At 44.0% G+C, this 23,280-nt stretch overlaps 1 protein-coding gene across 3 annotated transcripts; it reads right to left on the bottom strand.

Annotated features, from left to right (window-relative positions):
• Positions 1-4,630: 4,630 nt before the first annotated feature.
• On the bottom strand, positions 4,631-22,140 carry ADIPOR1 (adiponectin receptor 1). Of its 3 annotated transcripts, XM_054522891.2 has the most exons (9): positions 19,997-20,083; positions 17,965-18,031; positions 14,679-14,913; positions 12,103-12,219; positions 10,235-10,406; positions 8,786-8,972; positions 7,552-7,739; positions 5,838-6,031; positions 4,631-5,516 (listed from the first exon to the last, which is right to left on the bottom strand). In XM_054522891.2, the coding sequence occupies exons 3-9, from the start codon at positions 14,817-14,819 to the stop codon at positions 5,388-5,390; spliced, it is 1,128 nt and encodes a 375-aa protein (XP_054378866.1). In that variant the 5' UTR covers positions 14,820-14,913; positions 17,965-18,031; positions 19,997-20,083; the 3' UTR covers positions 4,631-5,387. The 3 variants fall into 3 exon arrangements, with proteins under 3 accessions (XP_054378866.1, XP_024100980.2, XP_002809632.3); XM_024245212.3 differs by lacking the exons at positions 17,965-18,031; positions 19,997-20,083 and adding an exon at positions 21,928-22,140; XM_002809586.6 differs by lacking the exons at positions 17,965-18,031; positions 19,997-20,083 and adding an exon at positions 21,651-21,851.
• Between the last annotated feature and the right edge of the window lie 1,140 nt (positions 22,141-23,280).

Here is a 23,280-nt window from a genome sequence, read left to right as displayed (position 1 = left end):
TTTTGTTTTGTTTGTTTGTTTGTTTGTTTTTGAGATGGAATCTTACTCTGTTGACCAGGCTGGAGTGCAGTGGTTCAATCTCAGCTTGCTGCAACATCCACCTCCCAGGTTCAAGCAATTCTCCTGCCTCATCCTCCCAAGTAGCTGGGATTACAGGCGTGAGCCACCATGCCTGGCTGGTTTTTGTTTGTTTGTTTGTTTGTTTGAGACGGAGTCTCACTCTGTCACCCAGGTTGGAGTGCAGTGGTGTAATCTTGGCTCACTGCAACCTCTGCCTCCCAGGTTCAAGTGATTCTTGTGACTTACCCTCCTGAGTAGCTGGGATTACAGGTGTCTGCCACCACACCCAGCTAATTTTTTTGTATTTTTAGTAGAGATAGGGTTTCACCATATTGGCTAGGCTGGTCTTGAAACTCCTGACCTCAAGTGATCCACCCGCCTTGGCCTCCCAAAGTGCTGGGATTACAGGCACGAGCCACTGCCCCCGCCAGCCTTGCTGATTTTTATATTTTTAGTAGAGACAGGGTTTCAGCATGTTGGCCAGGCTGGTACTGAACTCCTGACCTCAAGTGATCTGCCTGCCTCAGCCTCCCAAAGTGCTGGGATTATAGGCATAAGCCACCATGCCCAGCCAGGAAAGAGGTTTAATTGGCTCACATTTCAGCATGCCTGGGGAGGCCTAGGGAAACTTACAGTCATGGGGGAAGGGGAAGCAAACACATCCTTCTTCACATAGCAAGAAGTGCCAAGTAAAACGGGGGAAACCCCTTATAAAACCATCAGCTCTCATGAGAATTCACTCACATGAGAACAGCATGAGTGTAACCACCCCCATAATTAAATTACCTCCAGCTGGATCCAACCCAGGATACATGGGGACTATGGGAACTACAATTCAAGATGAAATTTGGGTGAGGACACAGCCAAACCATATCAGATGGCTTATAGAACACACACACAGACACACACACACACCCCAAATTAAAAAAAAATAAGAAAATATTTTTTAAAAAGAAAATGGATGGCTTATAGAGATAAGTTAGGCTCTCCCCTATTTTTTGATTTACTGATAGGAAAAGGGGTAAAATCAGATTCTCAGCTTTTATTCTTCACCTTTCTTTAATCTAAGCTCATCAGTGTTTTTGTCATTTGTTCTGTAATGCCTAGCACATAACAGGTCCTCAAGTATTTAGAAAGTAAGTGAATGAACCAGAAGTATGCAATTAGAGAAAGAAGGTAATAGTTACTTGCTGCTAGTTAGCAGTTCTGACAAAAGCAAGGGAAGATATTGAAAACAGGAGCAAAAGGAATTTTTAAGTGATCTGAGTCTTTAGAACATGAGCTTTAAATGAGAATGACCTGGATTCAGATACTGGCTCCAATCCTGTCCATCGCCTTAGGAAAAATTATTAGTTTCCTAGAGGGATCTGAATTTGCAGCCACTAGTATTGAACTGGAAGGAAACCTAGAGATCACACCTGATGTAACTTCATCCATTTTCTAGATGAGGCAATAAGCAGATTCATAGCAGCTGAAATCCGGTGTGGCCCTCAAATCTGTTAGGTGCTAGGCACTATGGAATAAGTAAATGACAAACACTGATGAACTGTGATTAAAGAAAGGCCGAGGCGGGCAGATCACTTGAGGTCAGGAGTTCAAGACCAGCCCTGGCCAACATGGTGACACCCCATCTCTACTAAAAATACAAAAATTAGCTGGGCACGGTGGCATGTGCCTGTAATCCCAGCTACTTGGGAGGCTGAGGCAGGAGAATCGCTTGAACCCCAGAGGCGGAGGTTGCAGGCAGAGGTTGCAGTGAGCCAAGATTGCGCCATGGCACTGCAGCCTGGGCAACAGAGCGAGACTCTGTCTCAATTAAAAAAAAAAAAAAAAAAAAAAAAAAAAAGGCCAAGAATGAAAGCTGAGAATCCGATTCCATCCCTTTCCTATTAGTGAATGAAGAACTAGGGGAAAGACTAACTTATTTTCTAACTACACTTACTATGTATTCCACAGAGTCAACGATATAAAATGACATACTAAAAGTACCAAATAGGTGCCCAATAAATGTTATCTCTTAGATCCTCTTTCCCTGATCTTGTCTAGTATGGAGAAATGAAGAAACACACATTAGGTTGTTTTTAATTTATTTTATTTTATTTTTTTAAGAGATAGGCTCTTGCTCTGTCACCCAGACTGGAGTGCAGTGGTGTGATCATAGCTCACTGCAGCCTCCAACTCCTGGACTCAAGCAATCCTCCCCCACACACTAGGCCTTCTCAACAGCTGTGGATCTCATTTCCTTATCTAGAAAATGGGGTTGGATCAGATATGATCCCTAGGTTTTCTTCCATTTCTTATACTAGCGGCTGCAAACTGAGATGCCTGCAGGGGCCAGCAGATGACTGCACTGAGACCGTCACTCTAGTTAGGGACCATGATGAACTGGAGAGCACCAGCCTTCTCTAAAGGACATACATAGCTGCTTTTGAGTCGCAGTTGATTGCTCTCACTGTGCAAGGCCAAAGATGTCTACGGATGTTTTTGATGTACAGGTCATCAGTTTGTGACTTCTGCCAACAGTTCCTTAAGCATTTTTTAAGACTTAAAATGGTTTTGGATTAAACATATAAAACACTCATTGCATAAAGGCAGTAAGTATCACATGATCCTAGGTACAAGGATCACGCAGGTGCTCACCACCTAACTTAAAATAACATAAACTTTAAAGATTCTTAGTCCTTCAGAGGTAAATATTATTCTAAATTAACATTCCCTCTTTAAAGTTTTTACCATGTTTGTATCCTTAAACCTATGATTAATTTAGCAAGTTTCTTAATTTTACATACATGCAATTATGCAAATGTATTCTGTTGCTTCCCTCTCTTCCTGCCGATCTTATTTCTGCGGCTTAACCATGTTGTTGCTTGTCACTGTAATTCATTTTCACCAGTAGTGTTTCATTATATGAAAACACCAAGATATATTTTTCCATTCAACAGTTTTGGACATTTGGCTTGTTTGCAATATTTTGCTACTACAAACAGCTGCAATGAACCTTTTGGTATAAGCCAGGTTTTTCAAGAGCAGTGTGTTTCAAAGTGTGAGTAGTGACCCATTACTGAGTCATGAGAACAATTTAGTGGGTCAGCCAGCACTGTTTTTAAGTGAAGTAACCTAGGGTAGATATCAGATGCATTTCATATTGTATAGTGTCGTTTCACGAAATGTTTGAATGTTGTTAACATGTATATACTCTGTGTGTGTCCTGCCAATGTATACTTCCACCAGCAGCACCTGGTCTGCTCCACATCTGCACCAACACTCAATATTAGGTTTCTAATTTGGTTTCAGTCTGGTTGGAGTGAGACAGATTATCATTTTGGTTTTAATTTACATTTCCTTGGTTACTTGAGGCAGAGAAACTTTTCCTGTTGGTGTAGGTGGATTATTTTTTTAAAAGGATAATTTGTTCTTCCATTGTAGAAACTTGACCCTTGACGTGAACCCAACTTTAACTCAAAAAGACTGCTCTTAAACTGCCTGCATTAGCTGAGAAGTGATTACTGATATCTTGCTCTATATAATGAACAGAACTCATGTCAGGTTGAGTACAATTCACAATAGCACCGAAAAGCATGGAATGACCCCTGGATGAGACAACCTTAGGCAACATGGGATATATCCCTAAACTTTGGGATGTATTCCAACACTTTTGATAATCTTCTAATTATTATTACTTTTTTTTTTTTTTTTTTGAGATGAAGTATCTCTCTGTCGCCCAGGCTGGAATGCAGCAGCATGATCTTGGCTCACTGCAACGTCCGCCTCCCGGGTTCAAGCAACAAGTAGCTGGGACTATATGCGCCCGCCACCATGCCTGGCTAATCTTTGTATTTTTAGTAGAGATGGGGTTTCACCATCTTGGCCAGGCTGGTCTTGAACTCCTGACCTCATGATCCACCCACCTCAGCCTGCCAAAGTGCTTGGATTAAAGGCGTGAGCCACCACGTCCAGTCTATTATTTTTTGAGACAGTCTTGCTCTGTTGCCCAGGCCAGAGTGCAGTGGTGTGATCTCAGCTCACTGCAACCTCCGCCTCCCGGGTTCAAGTGATTCTCGTGCCTTAGCCTCCCGAGTAGCTGGGATTACAGGCGCCCACCACCACACGAGGCTAATTTTCGTATTTTTAGTAGAGATGGGGTTTCACCACGTTGGCCAGGCGGGTCTCGAACTCCTGGCCTCAAGCAATCCACCTGCCTCGGACTCCCAAAGCGTTGGGATTACAGGTGTGAGCCACTGCACCCAGCCCTGAGAATCTCCTAATTATTGAACACTACTATAGCATACTGATTTCTCTAACAAGATGGTCTGTTCTTTTCAAATGGCTCTATGAAAAAAAAAATTAAAAAATGTAAAAAGATAATCCATGCAACAATTACATAAAAAAGTAAAGCTGTATTGGGGAACGGATGCTAGGAATTCAATTAGGTCCATTTATTGGCCTGCATGTGCCAGCCTGTCAATGCCTATGATTCAAATTTGTGCCTCAAGAGAATGTGAAATTATCACAGGTCTTACTTAATCTTTTGGAGTTGTGTGCAAATAATCAAGACCACACATGTGAAATCTTTGAATGCCAAGTGTCTTCTGTACTTTCTTTTATTAACATCATAGTCTTTGCATCAAGATACATAGCAATGATAGCAGGTTTCTTTTTAAAGCTTAGTATTAAATATTAAATATCTTTCCCCATTTAAATTTTACATTACTCTGCCAAGAAAAAAAAAAAAAATTAAAACTCAAGTTACTTGAAGCCTGGACACACTTCCATGATTAGCCGGGCTAGGTAAAAGTTGGTGGCTTTATTCTTCCTGCTCTATAAGCAGATCCAGGCCCTAGAAAGATGGGACCAGGGTATACAATTGTTTTTGAAAAGTGTGCTACAAAAATGGATGGCCTGTTATAAGCCAGGATACAAAGTTAAGGATGGAGGTAAGGGAGGGACATTTTCTTCCAGAAGAAAAGACAGAATTTCTGAAGAGTCCCAGTCCATAATTTTCCCAAAATGGTTGCAGGAGAGGGTAAAATCTCCACGAGTTTCAAAGTACTGTCTCTGTGAGGGGCCGGTAGATGCCTTGCTGAGGAGGGTAACTGCTGAGGAGGGGATGGCTAAGTTTGATCATGCCCCATCCCCAGCTAGGAGAATGAAAATGGAAAGTTTATTGCCCAGTGGGTGTGAAAGTGGGCTGAAGCTTGGTTGGTACTGAATTCTCTAAGAGGTTTCTTCTAGAAACAGACAACTCAGACTCTTCCTCTCACTTCAGCAAAGAAGTTATTTTTAAAAGCACTTGGGAAGTTCCTCCTCCACCCCGCAGGCGGGAAGGCTCAGAGAAGGGTGTCATCAGTACAGCCGCCTTCTAGGCCGTAACGGAATTCCTGAAGGTTGGAGACCCCATAGAAGTGGACAAAGGCTGCTGCCACCACCAGGACATGGAAAATCTGATGAGACTGGAACTGTAGGAATAAAAAGAAAAGAGCCTTTAGGATAATGCAAGCAGGAATAAGAAACAAGTAGGAGAAAGCATTTGCTTCTTCTAGTTTCTCCTTAATTAAACAAATTCGTTAATATCATTAAAGTGGTATATTTAGAAAGCTTTAAAAACACAGTCCTTGTCAGAGATACACCAAAATGTTAATAATGATGATTTTCCTTCAATGCACATATATACCTCCAAACACTATATGATCCCAGTCTCTTACCACCTTTTCCTCAGACCTGTAACTTTGGGCTGTTCACTCACCATCATAGGCCCTGCTGGAAGATTCATTTCTTACCCATATGTCAAATTTTCCAGGAAAGAAGCGCTCAGGAATTCGAGCAGCATAAAGGCCAGCTCCAGTGATGTACATCACAGCCATGAGGAAGAACCAGCCCATCTGGCCCACTGTGGTGGCCTTGACAAAGCCCTCAGCGATAGTAAAGTGCATGGTGGGCACGACGCCACTCAAGCCAAGTCCCAGGAACACGCCTGAACAGAACAGACATAAGACTGTCAAACAAGGAAACAGCCACCGCACGGAAGGCACTGCTGTCTTACTCTGGAATTTCAATGTTTATGATAATTAGCTATTTTTGGATGAATAGTACATGTTTAGGAAACTTAGCTACAAGATGGATAACACTCAGCAGATATTTCTTCTATGTCCTGAATGGGAAGAAGCTGTGTAAGTGCTTACTACCTTTTAAGCACCAAGAACAAAGATCTCATATTCTTCATTATCTATTAAGGAATATAGGCAAAAAATGGTATGTCAAGACTCTCTGATGGCTAACTTGGGTAGAGAACTTAGATGTCAAGGCTTCAGTTGCCTCCCAAGTCAGAGAAGCATAGGATAGGCTTCCTGTTAAGATCATATAAGTCTTACATAACCAGAACTCTGAACTCCTGAGTAGACAGATATACCCAGATTAGCAGTTATCCTGTAGCTGCTGGGACACAGAAGTAAGGCAAGAGCAAGGGAAGAATGGGTACGTGTCTCAACATCATTACACTACACATAACTGAAGGGCAGGGACCACCTCTCCATCTTTGTAAATACCTTTGTTTAAGCACAGTGCATGGCACGTGGCTGGTGCTTGATAAATATTTAATTATTATTATTTTTTTCTTTTCTTTCTTTGAGATAAGAGTCTTGCTTTGTTGCCCAGGCTGGAGTGCAGTGGCGTGATCTTGGCTCACTACAACCTCTGCCCCCCACTGGGTTCAAGTGATTGTCCCGCCTCAGCCTCTCAAGTAGCTGGAATTACAGGCACTTGCCACAACGTCGACTAATTTTTATATTTTAAATAAAAACAGGGTTTTACCATGTCGGCCAGGCTGGTCTCAAACTCCTGACTTCAAGTGATCCACCTGCCTCGGCCCCCCAAAGTGCTGGGATTACAGGCGTGAGCCACTGCTCCCGGACAATATTTAATTATTTTAACTGAAGGTTAAAACATAGCAGATATTAATTGTAAAGGGACTAAAGACGAGTGGTGGTGTTGCTGCAAGTAATAAAAGCTTAAAATAAGAGTCCAGATGAGATGAGACAACACAAAGATGTTTATGCTTGTAGCTATTACTTTGTTACCTGTTTATGCTCAAGGTATTTTCATTCACCAAACCAGGTATTCCATTCCCTTAGTAAAATGCCTCTGAGTGTTTCAATTTTAATCTCTTGGTCTGAGCTTGGGACTTGGGTCACTAAAATTACTGTGCTTGCTACATTTTTAAACTGTCACAAACCAAGTATAAGAGTAGCTACATCTGTGCTTGCAGTTAATTGACCAGCTGGGTAATGATCTGTCCTATTAGCATTCTACTGAAATAGTATGACACTTGGGGTTGAGAACTGAGCTTTGAAATTGATGTTGTTTTGAAAGTTCTGAAACACAAATCAGGGTTTGGGTGGGGTTCTCAAGCTGCAAACCTTAAGGCTCAAATAGGTTTGAGCCTATCAGGCCTAAGGTCTAAATACCTCTGAGGTGTATGTACATCTTCCGACCTACCTGCTCTTGTCTGCCGGTGCTTAGGAGTGGCAAACCGGTCCCACTGCGCCACAATGATGGCAGAAATGCCCAGGACACAGACGATGGAGAGGTAGATGAGCCGTGGCTGTGGGGAGCAGTAGAAGGAATAATAGAGCCAGGGGACAAAGCTCCCCATAATTAGAAGAGCAATCCCTGAATAGTCCAGTCTAAAAAGAACCACAAAAGTGAAACAAATCAGTGGGGGAAATGAATTTGTATGGCTCATTTAACTAGCTCTTTCTGTTCTCCACCTGCTCCCAAATTTAACCATCCCCTCAATCTATCCTGTATTGTAGATTCCCATACAATCTATCCTGTATTCTGGATTAAAATTCCACAAGGTCACTTCTATTTTATGATGGAAAAATCTCTTAAGAATCCCCATTCAAAGAACTCTATCCCTTTCCCTTACTAGTGAACAGCTGTATCTCCCATAGTAGACACTTGAATTTAGAAATTCCATCACAATCCAGCTGGTTCCCAGCATCACACTCAGGAAAGGCTTTGAAAATTCTCCTATTCTGATAGAATGAGTTCTAAAAACAAAATTCTTAAATTGGGAGTAGTATTAAGGGATACTCTAGCTTTTTCTATCTTAGTTGACTTTTTAAATGAGGAAAATGTGCCCTTCTTACTGGTGTTGTTAGGAAAAACAAAATAATACACCACTGTCGCCACCAAAACCAACAATAACAACAAAAACAAGCAAATAAATAGAACCTCAGTCTCACAGCTGGGGAAGAGAGAAAGCACACGATGATGGACATCTGGAGCTTCCAGCAATGCATGGGCAGCAAAGATAAGCTTTACTTGACTGCTGGGTAGGAGCACCAGCAGAATGAAGCATAGACTATTTACCACACCCTACTTTGGCTTGGGCTAATAGTAAGTTATGCTAGGAATGGGTACAAGGTCTTGGAAAGCAGCCAGTGCACTGGCACTCTAAGCCTCACAAAAGAGAGTACTTTTCAGGTAGAAAATATATTCCACAACTGGTCTCTCCATCTGTTGAGGAGGATGCAGTAAGTCTGTTCATGAAGTGTTTAAGAGAAAAGCTTCATCACTCCACTATCCCCACAGAACAGAGAGCTTTTCCTCTGGCATATCAAGAAACCTTTAGGAGTGATACGAGCTCCTAACACCCAGTAAGCACTGGGATCTCAAGATGTGACAACAGTGCACAGTATTTTCCTATGGTGTTCTTTCAACTCACTTGGAAAAAGTCCGAGAGACTTTCTCTGAATGACAATAGACGGTGTGAAAGAGCCAGGAGAAGCTGAGGCAGAGCACTGCACCCAAAAAGAACATCCCAAAAACCACCTTCTCCTGTAGAGGGGCCATGAAGTACATATTTGGTCTGAGCATGGTCAAGATTCCCAAAAAGAGAAACAGCACGAAACCTGCAGGAGGGTAAAATTAAAAAAACCTGTAAGAAAAAAGGGAATGTGTACACTTTGACGGTTGATGTTTTTGAATCAGAGAGCTACAGGCAACATCACTAATCATCAGGGAAATACAAATTAAAAGCACAATGAAATACCACCTTACTCCTGCAAGAAAGGCCATTATTAAAAAGTCAAAAAACAACAGATGTTGGCATGGATGTGGTGAAAGGGGAATGCTTATACACTGCTTGTGGGAATGTAAATTATAAATTAGTATAACCTCTATGGAAAAGGGTATAGAGATTCCTTAAAGAACTAAAAGTAGAGCTATTTGATCCACCAATCCCACTACCAGGTATCTACCCAAAGGAAAAGCAGTCATATGAAAAAGACACATGCACATGTATGTTTATTGTAGCACAATTCACAACTCTAAAGATATGGAACCATCTAAGTGTCCATTGACCAATGAGTGAATAAAGAAAATGTGGTGTATGTACACCATGGAATACTACTCAGCCATAAAAAGGAATGCAATAATGTCTTTTGCAGCAACCTGGATGAAGCTGAAGGCCACTATTCTAAGTGAAGTAACTTAGGAATGAAAAATCAAATACTGTATATGTTCTCACTTATAAGTGGGAGCTAAGCTGTGCGTATGCAAAGGCATATAGAGTGATATAATGGACTATGGAGACTCAGAAGCGGGAGAGTGAGATAGGGGTGTGGAATAGAAAAACTACATATTGGGTACAATGTACACTACTAAGGTGATGGGTGCATTAAAATCTCAGAATTCACCAGTATATAATTCATCCATGTAACCAACCCCCCCCTACCCTTTTGTACCCCAAGAGCTATTGAAATAAAAAAAAAATCAGAAAGCTATGAGGTTTAGCTGTGTAATTACAGTCCAGTGTTTCAAAGAAAGTGGCACCGGTCACAGAAACCCAGGCAAAAAGACCATTTTTTGAAATGTCGGCATTTTACTTTTATAGTCGGAAATTACAAAGTACAAGGAATTGTCTCCACCTAGAACAGTTCTGCCAGGGATCACAAAAGAATATCTAGTCCCAATTTCTTTGGTTTCTAGGCCTTTTACTCTCAGTCTTAAAGATCAGTGATCAAGGGTCAACCAAGGTCATTAGCTTAAAGTCATTAGTAGTTTAAAGGTAGAATCCCAGCTGTCAATCAATCTGAGCAACTTTGTTGGGCTCTATAATCCCTTCGCAGTTAGGGAGACAACAAATTCCACCTTTCCCATCCAAATCACTCACCAAGCAGATGGGTCCAGATGTTGCCAGTTTCTGTATGGATGCGGAAGATGCTCTTGAAGCAAGCCCGAAAGGAGGGCATGGGTGGTCTATGACCATGTAGCAGATAGTCGTTGTCCTTTAGCCAGTCAGGGAGCACATCATATGGGATGACCCTCCAACGTCCCTCCCAGACCTAGAACATATACACTTTCTCTGGGTAGGGCACTAGATAGTACCTTCCCCAAGGACAAGCAGTGATGGAGAACCAGTCTAGGAAGATGTCAGTCAGGCTCTGAATGGTCCTAGGTAATAGTGGAGAACCAGCCTGGACTGGGAGATATCCAAGACATAGCATGAATGGGGCTAGCAGAGTCCTGACTCATATTTTGACCATTAAAAAAAAAAAAAAAAAAATCCTGGCTGGGTGTGGCGGCTCATGCCTGTAATCCTAGCACTTTGGGAGGCTGAGGCGGGTGGATCACCTGAGGTCAGGAGTTCAAGACCTGCCTGACTAACATGGTGAAACCCTGTCTCTACTGAAAATACAAAAAATTGGCCAGGCATGGTGGCGGGCACCTGTAATCCCAGCTACTCGGGAGGCTGAGGCAGGAGAATGGTTTGAACCTGGCAGGTGAGGGTTGCAGTGAGCCGAGATTGCACCACTGCACTCCAGCCTGGGCGACCGAGCAAGACTCTGTATTCAAAAAAAAAACAAAAAACAAAAAACAAAAACAAACAAAAAATCTCTGTCTTTGTTTCATGTTCGTTTATCTGGAGAAGTTTTAGGTAAGTGTTTCTCAGCCTTTTAAGAAAATACGGTCCAACCAGGCTGGGCACAGTGGTTCACGCCTGTAGTCCCAGCACTTTGGGAGGCTGAGGCGGGCAGATCATCTGAGGTCGGGAGTTTGAGACCAGCCTGACCAACATGGAGAAACCCCGTATCTACTAAAAATACAAAAATAAGCCAGGCGTGGTGGCACATGCCTGTAATCCCAGCTACTCGGGAGGCTGAGGCAGGAGAATTGCTTGAACCTGGGAGGCGGAGGTTGCAGTGAGCTGAGATCGTGCCATTGCACCTGGGAGACAAGAGCAAAACTCTGTCTCAAAAAAAAAAAAAAAAAAAAGGTACAACCTCCTTTAGGCTACTTGAAATTTCAAAATTGATATACTGAATAAAAACAAAAAAATTATAAACATTGTTTTAAAAAACATACAGATCCCTCCTTTGCCCCTCTCCAGGAGATTCTAATTCACGTCTCATCCCTCCCCCAATTAGATTCTAAGTTCTTACCACATCTTTTTAGAGTAGGGGTTCTTAATCTAGGATCCATGCACTATGGACAGGATCCAGGGAATAGATGGAAAAAATTGTATTTCCATTTACCTCTAAGTAAATTGAGCATTTTCCTCAATTATAAGCATAGGCAACAAACCACAGTATTAGTAGAACTTGTGGCTTTGTCACCAATAGAAATCAGATACTTTCACACATTAGTTCTGCAGGTATCTCAAAATACTGTTTCTATTCATCATTACTTAGAAATTACAAATTTTAATAAAATACATTAGTGCTCATCATTCATGTATGTTTAATGTGTTAACAAAGACATTCATATTACTGTCATATTGAAATATTTTGATGACTTCCAAAGGTGCCCCTTGCATAGAAAAGAACCCGTTTTAAGAATATATTTTGAACAATGCCTCACAGAGTAGGCAGTAAAAATTTAGCCAGTCTTCACACTGATTTACCTCATCTTAACCAAAAAACAAATCCACTCCTCCCCAGGAGTAAAAGCTCTTCAACCCAGTGCAAGCTTGTTGGCTGGGGACATCCCAGACAGGCCTGCTGCCCTTCCCCTTCCAGGACAGAAGCTCATAGGCCATACCTTGTACACAAACTCCTCCATCTTCTCCATGGCATGGTGGGCTTGCAGGGGAAGTGTCAGTACCCGCACCTCCTCCTCTTCTTCCTGGGGCACTGGGCATGTTTGCTCTTCTTCAGCCTATGGGGGAAAAAACCCACAACAATCCAGGGAGTCATCTCATAAATTGTACTATTCCAGAGCAGAGAGACCCAGAAAAACCCAAACCTAACACCTTCTGCCCAGCCTCTTTCCTACAGAGGGTCTTGTGGTCTCTTCTCCAAAAGCATACATACTGAGTTTACAACACTAGTTAGAAATTTACTAATACTTCGTAAATGCTGGAGTGAACATTCTATGCAGTGCATAAAAGAAGGACTGTCACAGAGACTAGCATTGGGGGAATACACCAGCTCTAGGTACTGAATGACATCCTTTTCTTTAGGATAGGGGTTCTTAACTTTCCTCAGTTTCCCAAAGAGTTCTCTTTTCTAGGCCATTACATCTTCTTTCTTTTCTTTCTTTTTTTTTTTTTTTTGAGATGGAATATCCCTCTGTCGCCCAGGCTGGAGTACAGTGGTGCGATCTCTGTTCACTGCAACATCCGCCTCCCAGGTTCAAGCAATTCTCATGCCTCAGCCTCCAAGTAGCTGGGATTACAGGCGCCCACCACCATGCCTGACTAATTTTTGTATTTTTAGTAGAGATGGGGTTTCACCATGTTGGCCAGGCTGGTCTCGAACTCCTGACCTCACGTGATCCTCCTGCCTCGGCCTCCCAAAGTGCTGGGATTACAGGCTAAGCCACCATGCCCAGCCTACATTTTCAAAACAATGAAAAAGACACAGAGTCTCAGAGAGTTCTATAACAATAATTGTGTTCAGAGTTCCCTGTTCACTGACTCTAGGGATGCTGTCATGATTGAAACTTTGTATCTACAGCAGCTCCCAGGAGTACCAGGGCCTCAGAACTGGTTCCATGGCAAACAGCAGTACTGACTCCAGGGCCTAAAAAAGCACACCCAGAGGGCCAGGCGCGGTGGCTCACGCCTGTAATCCCAGCACTTTGGGAGGCTGAGGCGGGCGGATCACGAGGTCAGGAGATCGAGATCATCCTGGCTAACACGGTGAAACCCTGTCTCTACTAAAAATACAAAAAATTAGCCGGGTGAGGTGGCGGGCATCTGTAGTCCCAGCTACTCGGGAGGCTGAGGCAGGAGAATGGCGTGAACCCCAGGGGGTGGAGCCTGCAGTGAGCCGAGATCGCGCCACTGCACTCCAGCCAGGGCAACAGTGAGACTCCGTCTCAAAAAAAAAAAAAAAAAAAAAGCGCACCTTTTCTGGGCTATTTCTCTCCTCTTGTTGATGGTCACTAGTAAACACATGGTCCATCTTAGATTTTGTGCTACAGCTTCCAGCCAGCCTACCCCAATGTCCATTCTCTCTCTTCCTAAGTAACAAAGCCCACGGTTTTGTTCAGGGTGGCAATGTTACTGCAATTTTACTCAGGCTGCACTTTCTAATCTCCACTGCAGCTGAATATAGTTATGTAAGTAAGTTCTGGCTGAAGTCTTATGAGGTACTTCCTGCCAGTCCCTTTATTTATTTTTGTTTTCCTGAGAGGGGGTTTCACTTGTTGCCCAGGCTGGAGTACAATGACACGATCTCGGCTCACTGCAACCTCTGCCTCCCAGGTTCAAGCGATTCTCCTGCCTCAGCCTCCTGAGTAGCTGGGATTACAGGCGACTGCCACCACACCCAGCTAATTCTTGTGTTTTTAGTAGAGAGGGGGCTTCACTATGTTGGCCAGGCTGGTCTCGAACTCCTGATCTCAGGTGATCCACCTGCCTCGGCCTCTCAAAGTGTTGGGATTACAGGTGTGAGCCACCGTGCCCGGCCCTGATAGTCCCTTTAAAAGGGAAAGAGTTGGCCGGGCACTGTGGCTCACACCTGTAATTCCAACACTTTGGGAGGCTGAGGCAGGAGGATCATTTGAGCCTAGGAGTTTAAGATCAGCCTAGGCAACATGGCAAGATCTTATCTCAATAAAAATAAAAGGAAAAGAGAGGGCCTTTCTTCTCCTCGTTTCCCTTTCATGGTGGGTAGAATGTGGGTATGACGGGCACATATTAAGAGTGATGGGGGAGCAACACAGGTGCCTGACTGTGTTGGATCCTCCATAACAGCCCTGGATATGGTGGTGGATCCTCCATATCAGCCCTGGATTGGTTACATCTGAAATTCTTTTGCTTGAGAGACTTCTGTCCTGTCAAAACTGTAAGGATTTTTGTGTGTTATATGAAGTCAAACCTAATCCTAACTGACTGCTTCCTTCATTCATTCAGATATTTACTGATTATTTATTGGACTGCAGGCCTTCTGCTAAGCACTGGTGTTACAAAGATGAGTGAATTCCCAAAAGCTTACAATGGGGAAAGCAGACAACAAGATGTTTATAATAGTATCATAGGGACTTGGATAGAGACATTTCCAGGATGCAATGTTCCTCCTTTTGGACAGTGAGATCTTAAAAAAGAAAAACTGACAGAGTTCTAAGGAGAGAAACTGAACAAGGGGATGACTCCTGGGAAGATGACTTACTTTGGGTGGGTTGGCGATTACCCGTTTGCCCTTCTCTTCTAGCAGGGGTCCCAGTTCAGCCAGTTCCACCGTGTCAGCTTCCCTGTTACTGGCAGGAGCCCCATTCCCCTGTGCCACCACAGATCCTTTGTGGGAAGACATCTGGCTGGTACCTCAATACCCTGCAGCTTCAGCTTGGAGAAAGGTTGGGGTCTCTCAGCCCCGGGGGGCAGAGATCTCCCTCTGATGGTAGACACTAAAAGCAAACACAAACATGAAGGATTGACAATTTATTCCTCTTACAGTTTCATTTCTATACTCTAATACTGAATAAGAAGCTAATCAACCCATATCCTGTCTCCAATTCTAAAGGCCAGTTAATTGCTTAAATGAAATCTACTCCTGTCCTCCCTCTTTAATGTCAACTTTTACCCAGAACCTCACTAATCTTACAGGTAAGGCTGAAAATGTAACACCTAGTTGCATGCTTTCAAATTATCTATGGTTACTGCACCAAACTGTCACCATAGAAAAACAGCTACCCACCCTCAACTCCCTTCCACAGGTATGGAACCATTTAGTGAGAAGAATCTCACCTACCACTCCCAAAGCTCACTCTGCCCAAGAAAGGCCTAGCTCTGAGACTGAGGAACAAAAATATAAAGCCAACATCTGGCTGCAATTACTACAAGATCATCCAGGCTTAGAAATGAATTAAATGCCAACTGAGCAAATGCTCTGATAAATGTGTCATACATACAAAAGGAACTTGGTTGTGGGACAGATGCCTAGTGGTTTATTTCTCTGCGAAGTCTACTAATTCTATTATAGGATTATAGCCTGAGTTCAACCCTGGGATAACAAGCTGGGATAACAAGCTTTCATCACAATCTGTCCTGCAAGCAAGCAAGAACTTACCTGGAAGCAGGAAGGTGAAGACAAGGAGGCAGCCCCAATTTACCCTTTGCCACACACATACCTAATAACCAGCTCCACAATAACTTGTTTCAACCACCACAACCCATAATCTAACCCCCACTCAAATGAGTATTTCAGAAACTAGAGACAGGCACACACAAAATCAGAAAAACCCAGAATTCCATTTCCTAGGAAAAATCTCAGACACTTTAGGTTTTCCTGGGTTGGATTTTCACAGTAGTCTTTAATCAGGCCTCAGGGAAATGCAAATAAAAAAAGAGGGAAAGAGGGAGAAAGTTTCCAAAGATTTCCACTATGCTATAAATTATTAGTTCTTTCCCCACCCCTACCCCATACAAAGGACTTTATTAGTTATAGCAATAGCAGTAGCCAGAATATTAGCATTTTCTTGCATTGGTTACCCAAGCCCCACCCAAACCCAAATAACCACATTGCAATGCAGGGAGGGCCAGGTAACACCTGCCCATGTAGTGGGTTGCATTCCGGGAGAGGAAATTTAAGCTTAGGGAGCCCCAGTCTTTTATATTGGGCAGTAAACATAACTTTGCTCCTGAGGGAGACACTATATCATCCATGCCTATTCACTATACACAAATATCTTTGATATCTTGTGTTAGTTCTTTTTCATCTAAAAGTAATCACAATTGCTTCTCAGGGATTATAAATCTCTTTCTCTGACTCCCTAACTCTCTCTGTCTCTCCCCCTCCTTCCCTCCTGGAGCTGGGACACCCTTCTTTTCCTGCCCTTGGACATCAGAAACTCCAGGTTCTCCTGCCTTGGGATTCTGGAACGTGCACCAATAGCCCCTTGGGTTCTCAGGCCTTCAGCCTTAAACTGAACCAGTTATGGACTTCCCTCATTGTCTAGCTTGCAGATGGCATACTGTGGGACTTAGCCTCCATAATCTCATGAGCCAATTTCCCGAATAAATCCCATCTCTATCCATATGTATGTATCCTATTGGTGCTTTCTGGAGAACACTTACTAACACATCAGGTAAGGGCAATCCTCAAGCTTCTAAACGGTCATGAGTCATGCTATGCTCAACCCACAAGCACAGTTGAAAGCAACCGGCAATCTAGTCCAAGAAAGACAAAAACAATAACTTGCTATACAGCAGACCTTTATATGGTGTCAACACATAGACAGTTCCTCTTCCTTTAAATGTGAAGACTCTGACGAGATGCCAGCACACAGTCATAGTGAACAACTGAGCTAAGTAGAACAGGAAGCTGGAAGCCTATGAAAACCTCGAGGATGGGCAACCCGCGTGAGAGGGACACAAGGAAATCTTTCTCAATAGGCTGACCTCAAAACATATTTCCTCAAAGTGAAGTACTACTTAATCAGCAGCTTTACTAAAAAATACTTTATATCGCAAGCAAAAAAAACCAAAAAAACAAACAAAAAAAAAACAACTTTATATCGCAAGCAAAAAACATAAATAGTTTTGGGCATCTTAGATAAATCTGAAAAGAGGGGCACACTTAGCTTGGGATACTGTTGGCAGTAATTTAGATCAGGCTACCAGGGCAGAAACAAAACAAAACAAAACAAAATTCTGGTTCTGAGATGCAATACATAGATCATAAAATAATAAATATACTTTATTTTGGTTAGAACCCATTTCAAAATGAATGAATGAATGGGGCAGATTCCAGCTTGCCAGCATATGACTTAGCTTCTAGCCACTTAGATAAGGGCTTATGCGCATTTTCTTGTGCTTGTGGTGGCTTCTCTTATCCCTTTCCCCAGAGTAAGTCAACACGTTCATTGAATATTTAGCAAGTGTATTTAGGACTAGCACCCTAAGGCATTCTAAGACACTGTGCAAAATACAAGTTGAACAAGTTACAGCATTGTTTTCAAAGAGCCAGATAACACAGGTAGTTTGTGATATGCACAAAAATAACTGATACAATTTGGTTGCTCCAGGAAGGCAGTGGAGGGAGAGAACCCCTCAACTAGAATGGTCACACACTAAATTTAGTAACTTTGAGTGCTATGTAACTATTTTACTAGAGGCAATGAGAATAATATAGAGAAAATTTAAGTTGGGCAATTAGGGTCCAAAGATCATATGCAGAATCCAGATTGGCATTCTTACTAATTTCATCATTTGATCTGAAAAGTTTTTATGCCCTCAAGTCTTCTGGCTATCATCAAAGTCTTTTCCCTTTTCAGTCCAAATCATTTACTATTAGTTCTTCTGATTCCCTCTAGCTCCTCTATCACTAGCTCCTATAACACCTCTCTACATCTTCTAGACCCAGAGTCACCAAAACCTGAGACCCCAGTTAACTCACAAACCAGCCATCAGCTACAACTCATCATACAAAATATATCATCATGCATTAAAGTACATACAATGGAGGCCAATGGAGATCATGTCATCATAGTGAGCAAAGTCCATTGTCCAGTTTGGTCTTCTAAACTGTAGTAACACAGAGACAGGAAAGGGAGAGATAGGGATCGGACGTCTGGCAAGAAAGAAAAGCAAATAATACTAGGATCTGAAAATACCACTTCCATGGGGTGGATCACTCACAAACAATGGAGAATTACAAGTGTGTTTTAGTCTATGGTGTAAAATCAGAACAAACCCCTAAGGTGTTAGAACAATCCTAGGAGAGCCAACCTTCTGCCAGCTTTCTATGTCCTTATGTATTTTAGAGGAAATGCCTTTCCCCTCAAGCTTGCCACACCCAATATTGCAAATTATATTTGAGCCAAACTTGACCGAGTCCATTTTTGATGGGATTTCTTCAACTCAAGCTAATAAACCTTTACCACTAAGCTTTCCAACTGGGTAAACCTAGGATATTAGAGAGTAAAGCTGTGGAGCAGGGAGGTGTTTGTACTCCTATAAATAAGATAAGCCTGTGCCAAACTTGTGGAAAAGATTGATTTTTAATCACTAGCCAGTTAGCTGGAGAGAGATTTCACTTATAGTTTTTGGAGACATTTATACTGTGAACCAATTCCCAAGTTTTCCAGGCTACAGCACAGCTTTCCTGGAGGCAAAGACACAAAGTTTCTAAGAGTTTAGTTCCCGGGCCTTGAGAGGGTCTATGGGTAGCCTCTATCTATGCCTAGCTTGATTCTTGTTCTAAAGCAAGACCAGTCTAGCAGTGTAGATAAATAACACAGCCATCTTTCCCCCTATCTACTGTCTGTTAGGGAGAATACTTTCACAGCTTTGTTGGAGAAATATGAGTCAAAGCAAAGGCACATGTTTGAAATCACCAAACTACAGTAAATAGGGCCTCAGCTCTCCTACTTGATGCCAAGCATCCCAGACTCTGAAGTGGAAAAACAATCTGACTTCCTCTGTAACTCTTCCCCAACAGAAGAAGTCTTTTTTTTTTTTTTTTAAAGAAAGAGTCTTGCTCTGTCATTCAGGCTGGAGTGCAGTGATGTGATCTCAGCTCACTGTAGCCTCAACGTGCCAGACTCAAGCGATCCTCCCACCTTAGCTTCCCAAGTCTTAGTAAATGGGACTACAGGCCATGTGCCATCATGCCCAGCTAATTTTGTTTATTTTTTGTAGAGACGAGGTCTCACTATGTTGCCCAGCCTTGGCATCCCAAAGTGCTGGGATTACAGGTATGAGGCACTGTGCCTGGCTAAAGAGGTGTTTTTGAGCCCTGACAGACAGGCAAACTTTGCTAACGTCATGACAAAAAAAAAAGTGAACAGTATACAGGCACATGAAGGATTTTAATGCCAGCCCATTTTTTCTTTTTGGAGTCAGGGTCTTGCTCCCAAGTTCAGCCAGTTCCAGACCCAGGCTGGAGTGTGTGGCACAATCATAGCTTACTGCAGCCTGGTACTCCTGGACTCAAGCAATTCTCCTGCATCAGCCTCCCAAAGTGCTGGGATTACAGGTGTGAGCCACCATGCCCAGCCAATGCCAGCCCCTACTTTTATTTTTGGAGGGAAGAGCCTCGCTCTATCCCCCAGGCTGGAGGGCAGTGGCATGATCTGCTCACTGCAACCTCCGCCTCCCAGATTCAAGCGATTCTCATGCCTCAGCCTCCCAAGTAGCTGAGATTACAGGCACCTGCCACCACATCCGGATAATTTTTGTATTTTTAGTAGAGACAGGGTTTTGCCATGTTGACCAGGTTGGTCTCGAACTCCTGACCTCAGGTGATCCACTCGCCTCAGCCTCCCAAAGTGCTGGGATTAGAGGCATGAGCCACTGTGCCAGGCCTATGCCCCCAACATTTCTGAGCAGGAAAAAGGGAATCAACTTTGAGCATGGTGAGAGGAACAAAGTCCAGGAGGTGACATTAGGGACGAATGGACATAACAACGTTGATGAGTACTGGTCCAAGAAGAAAACCTCACCATAATTCACAAAGCGTCTAGATATAGAGACGACTGCTTATCTTACCTGTGTGATAATAAGTAGATGGGACAGGACAACGTAGCAGGAGTGTTAAAGGGTTTCAGTTTGGCTTTGTATTAGAAGTCAAAGGAAATTTCCTATGGGAATAGAGAACAAATATACTGGCCTAGAAAGAACGGCAATTTCTAACCTTCATTAATCTGAGAATACCGATTGATTACTTACAATACGCACGGTGTTGTGGCCACAGAGACAAGGCAAAGAGGAGTCAGAGGGCTGAAATGGTTGTTGGCCTCTAAATGGGGGAAATAACTTTCCTAATATCATTACTAAAAGGCTTAGTGCCATTATGTGCAGGAGGAATTCAAAAGAAAAGCGCAACTTTAGTTGAAGTGATCAGAAAAAGTTTTGTGGGAGATTTTATGACAGGAGATTGATAGGTAGAGATGGAAACAGGGCATTCCAGGAGGGTATATGGTGTGAACATGCCATGAAAGAACACAGTCCCCAGGGCAGTAAACAATTCATTTTTCCATAGAGTCCTGGAAAGGTAAAATGAGGCCAGACTGAAGAAACTGAAAATAGCCTAAAAGCCTACTTAAGGTGGTGTACTTTATAAATCAGCAATGGGGATCAGTGGATTAATGTTGCTCCCTGTTACTTTTCTGAGATTCTCTCCTACTTGCAGGCAAAGTCTTGACCACTGAGAATAGAAAGCTTTCAGATTCTACTCTACAATTAGGTATAGTTTTGTGGAGGTCTACCGTAACATGGGCCTTCACAGGTAACATCAGTTTTTATGACTGATTTCCCAAGTGCAAATCACAATATGGGTACATAAAAGTTACTCCTGGAGTAAATACATTTAGTGGCTGTAAGCCGGTACCCTGACATTGCAATCTGTTTAGCACCACCCTAAATTCCTGGCAGTATACAGATACTATACAACCTCAGGAACCGAAGTTGCACCATCATAGCCTACCCAACTACTAGGAAAAGAGAAAAGCAGTGAACCGACCCCACTATTACTTCATTTCAGAAAAGAACCAGCCATTACAATCTTCATTTGATTTGTAGATGGCAGCCTATGTATTCTCCGCTGCATTTTCTAGCCCGTCTTCTAAATCACTTGAGGGAAGTACTATGGTCAATCTAGTAAAGTACCATGGCCTCCTAGTGCTCCTTTGACATCTGAAACGGTGTAAACTGAAATTGGCCTTGTCAGTTTCCCATTCTCCCACAGAGCACCAGAAACTGAGGGGAAAAAAACACATCTATTTTCTTAAAAATCGAAGGCTTGAAGACCAAAATTCTCAAACAGAAGATAGTATACATCAATCCTAGATACCTAAGGTAATGAAATTTCATTTTCCCCCAAAGTAGCTTCGATTATGCCCCGCATTTCAGCCTTCAGGATTACCTTAACCCTGCAGAGCGATCACCAACCTCCCTTCCCACCCCATCAAAGTGAGGGCACTGTCAGGACTTGACCTGCCAAAGATTGTTGGTGGAGGAACCTTAGGGCTTCCTGGCAACCCAATGAGGCTGTTCCCCGCTGAGAGGCGGTTCGCGACCCAGGCCCGCAGCCCTCCCTCCCCACGCGCGGCGGCCTCGGGGCCAGGCTTAACTCTGGCTCTCTGGTCCGGATCTGGGGAACCCATGCATCTCCACCCCGTGGGGCTAAAGGCGCAGCACTCACAGGACTGCCGGGAGTCGGGGGACAGCCCGGGACGAGCGCCCACTGCACCTAAGCCGCCTCAGAGGCGGCGCGCAGTGGGAGGGGCCGGAAATGTTTACAACCTCGACTGGCTGGACGCCGGGAGGCCGGGCGGCTCCATGGCTGGGGCCCGGGCCCCTTGGCACGTCGGAGCGGGTTCCCCCAACGGCTGTCTCCTCCGCAGGCCTGGGCCGGGGCCCCCGGGGTCCCCGCGCTCCCGCCCAGTCCCTGCCCACCGCGCAGCCCCTGGGAGACTTACAGCCGGGCGGGCGGGCTCTGCTGGGGGCCGCGGTCCCCCGCGCTACATCCCGCGGTGCTGGAGGCGGCCTGCGGCCGAACGGCCCCGATCTTCAGCGCCCTCCCCGCGCCGGAAGGGGCGCGCGACCTCCCGCGTCACCTCCGCAGCCGCGTCACCTCCTCGCGGGCTCTGCCTGGGCCCTCCAATCCCAGGCCTTCTCGCGGAGTCCCAATCACAGGCCCGCGCCCGCCGGCCACACCTCCCGCCCCGGGCCCCGCCCTGCTGCCCCGCCTTCCCTGTCGCCTGCCCACCTCCCCGCCGCGGCCAGGTAACCTCCACCACCCCCCGGGCTTGCGGTCGTTCGTCCGACTCTACACTCCACCTCGTTATCGCAGCCTGAAGTGCGTGATGGAGAAGGAATTTCAGAGAATGAGACCGAACGTCAGGAGGGAATGCTGAATTTTCTACCGTACACCTTATCTCATCTCCTCTGTCCCCAAGGCTAGTCGTTTAATCTCTGAAACACTTCTTAATCTCTTCTTCAACCGCATGGTCCTTCCCTCCCTTCCACAAACTATTTATTGAGCCCCTACCATGTGCCAGGCCCTGGGCTAGACCTCAGTCTGCCTCCTGTTATTTTCTTGTCAGAGAGCAGAATTGTTTCTAACTACTCTTGTGGTGAACCCGTGCCCCAGCTCCTGCTCCCACAGGCACCTAGAGTGTAGATCGCGAGACGACATAGGGTAGTGCAGCCCTTGTCTGAACCACACCACACAGAAGGGGATTTCAAGGTCTGGCCATTTTTTCATTTCTCCCAAGAATGAAACAGTATTATTTTATTTCCACTTTTCAGATGAGGTAACTGTCATTTGGAGGGGTTCAGTAATGTGCTCAAGGTCACAGACTGGCCAGGGACAGAAGCTTGGCTCTATGTGACTCTAGAGCCCACGCTCTGGAGCCCCAGATACAGCAATACACAGTTGCTGAAAAGCAGAAAAGCAATGTCAGTCTTCCTCTTGTGAGCAAACTTTTAACTCACAGGATTATCATAAAGATTAAATTATGTGATGTAGATAGAGTACTTGGCACAGTACCTCAATATGGCTGTTAACTCAAAAACATTTTTAATTTTTCTTTTTAGGGACAGGTTCTCACTGTCACCTAGGCTGGAGTGCAGTGGTGCAATCATATCATAGCTCACTGTGCAACTAGTGCCATTCTAGAGGCAGAGAAAGTGACTCATTGTAATCTGATATAGGTGCCTCAGGGACGTGGGGTTAATTCTCTTGGTCCTAGTTAAAAGCATGGGCTCTGGAGTCACATAGAGCCAAGCTTCTGTCCCAGGCCAGTCTATGATCTTGAGCGCATTACTGA

Source organism: Pongo abelii, chromosome 1 (assembly GCF_028885655.2).
Source record: "Pongo abelii isolate AG06213 chromosome 1, NHGRI_mPonAbe1-v2.0_pri, whole genome shotgun sequence".
NCBI lineage: Eukaryota > Metazoa > Chordata > Mammalia > Primates > Hominidae > Pongo > Pongo abelii.
Note: the sequence above shows the minus strand (reverse complement) of the source record. Positions and strands in the feature narration are given on the sequence as shown.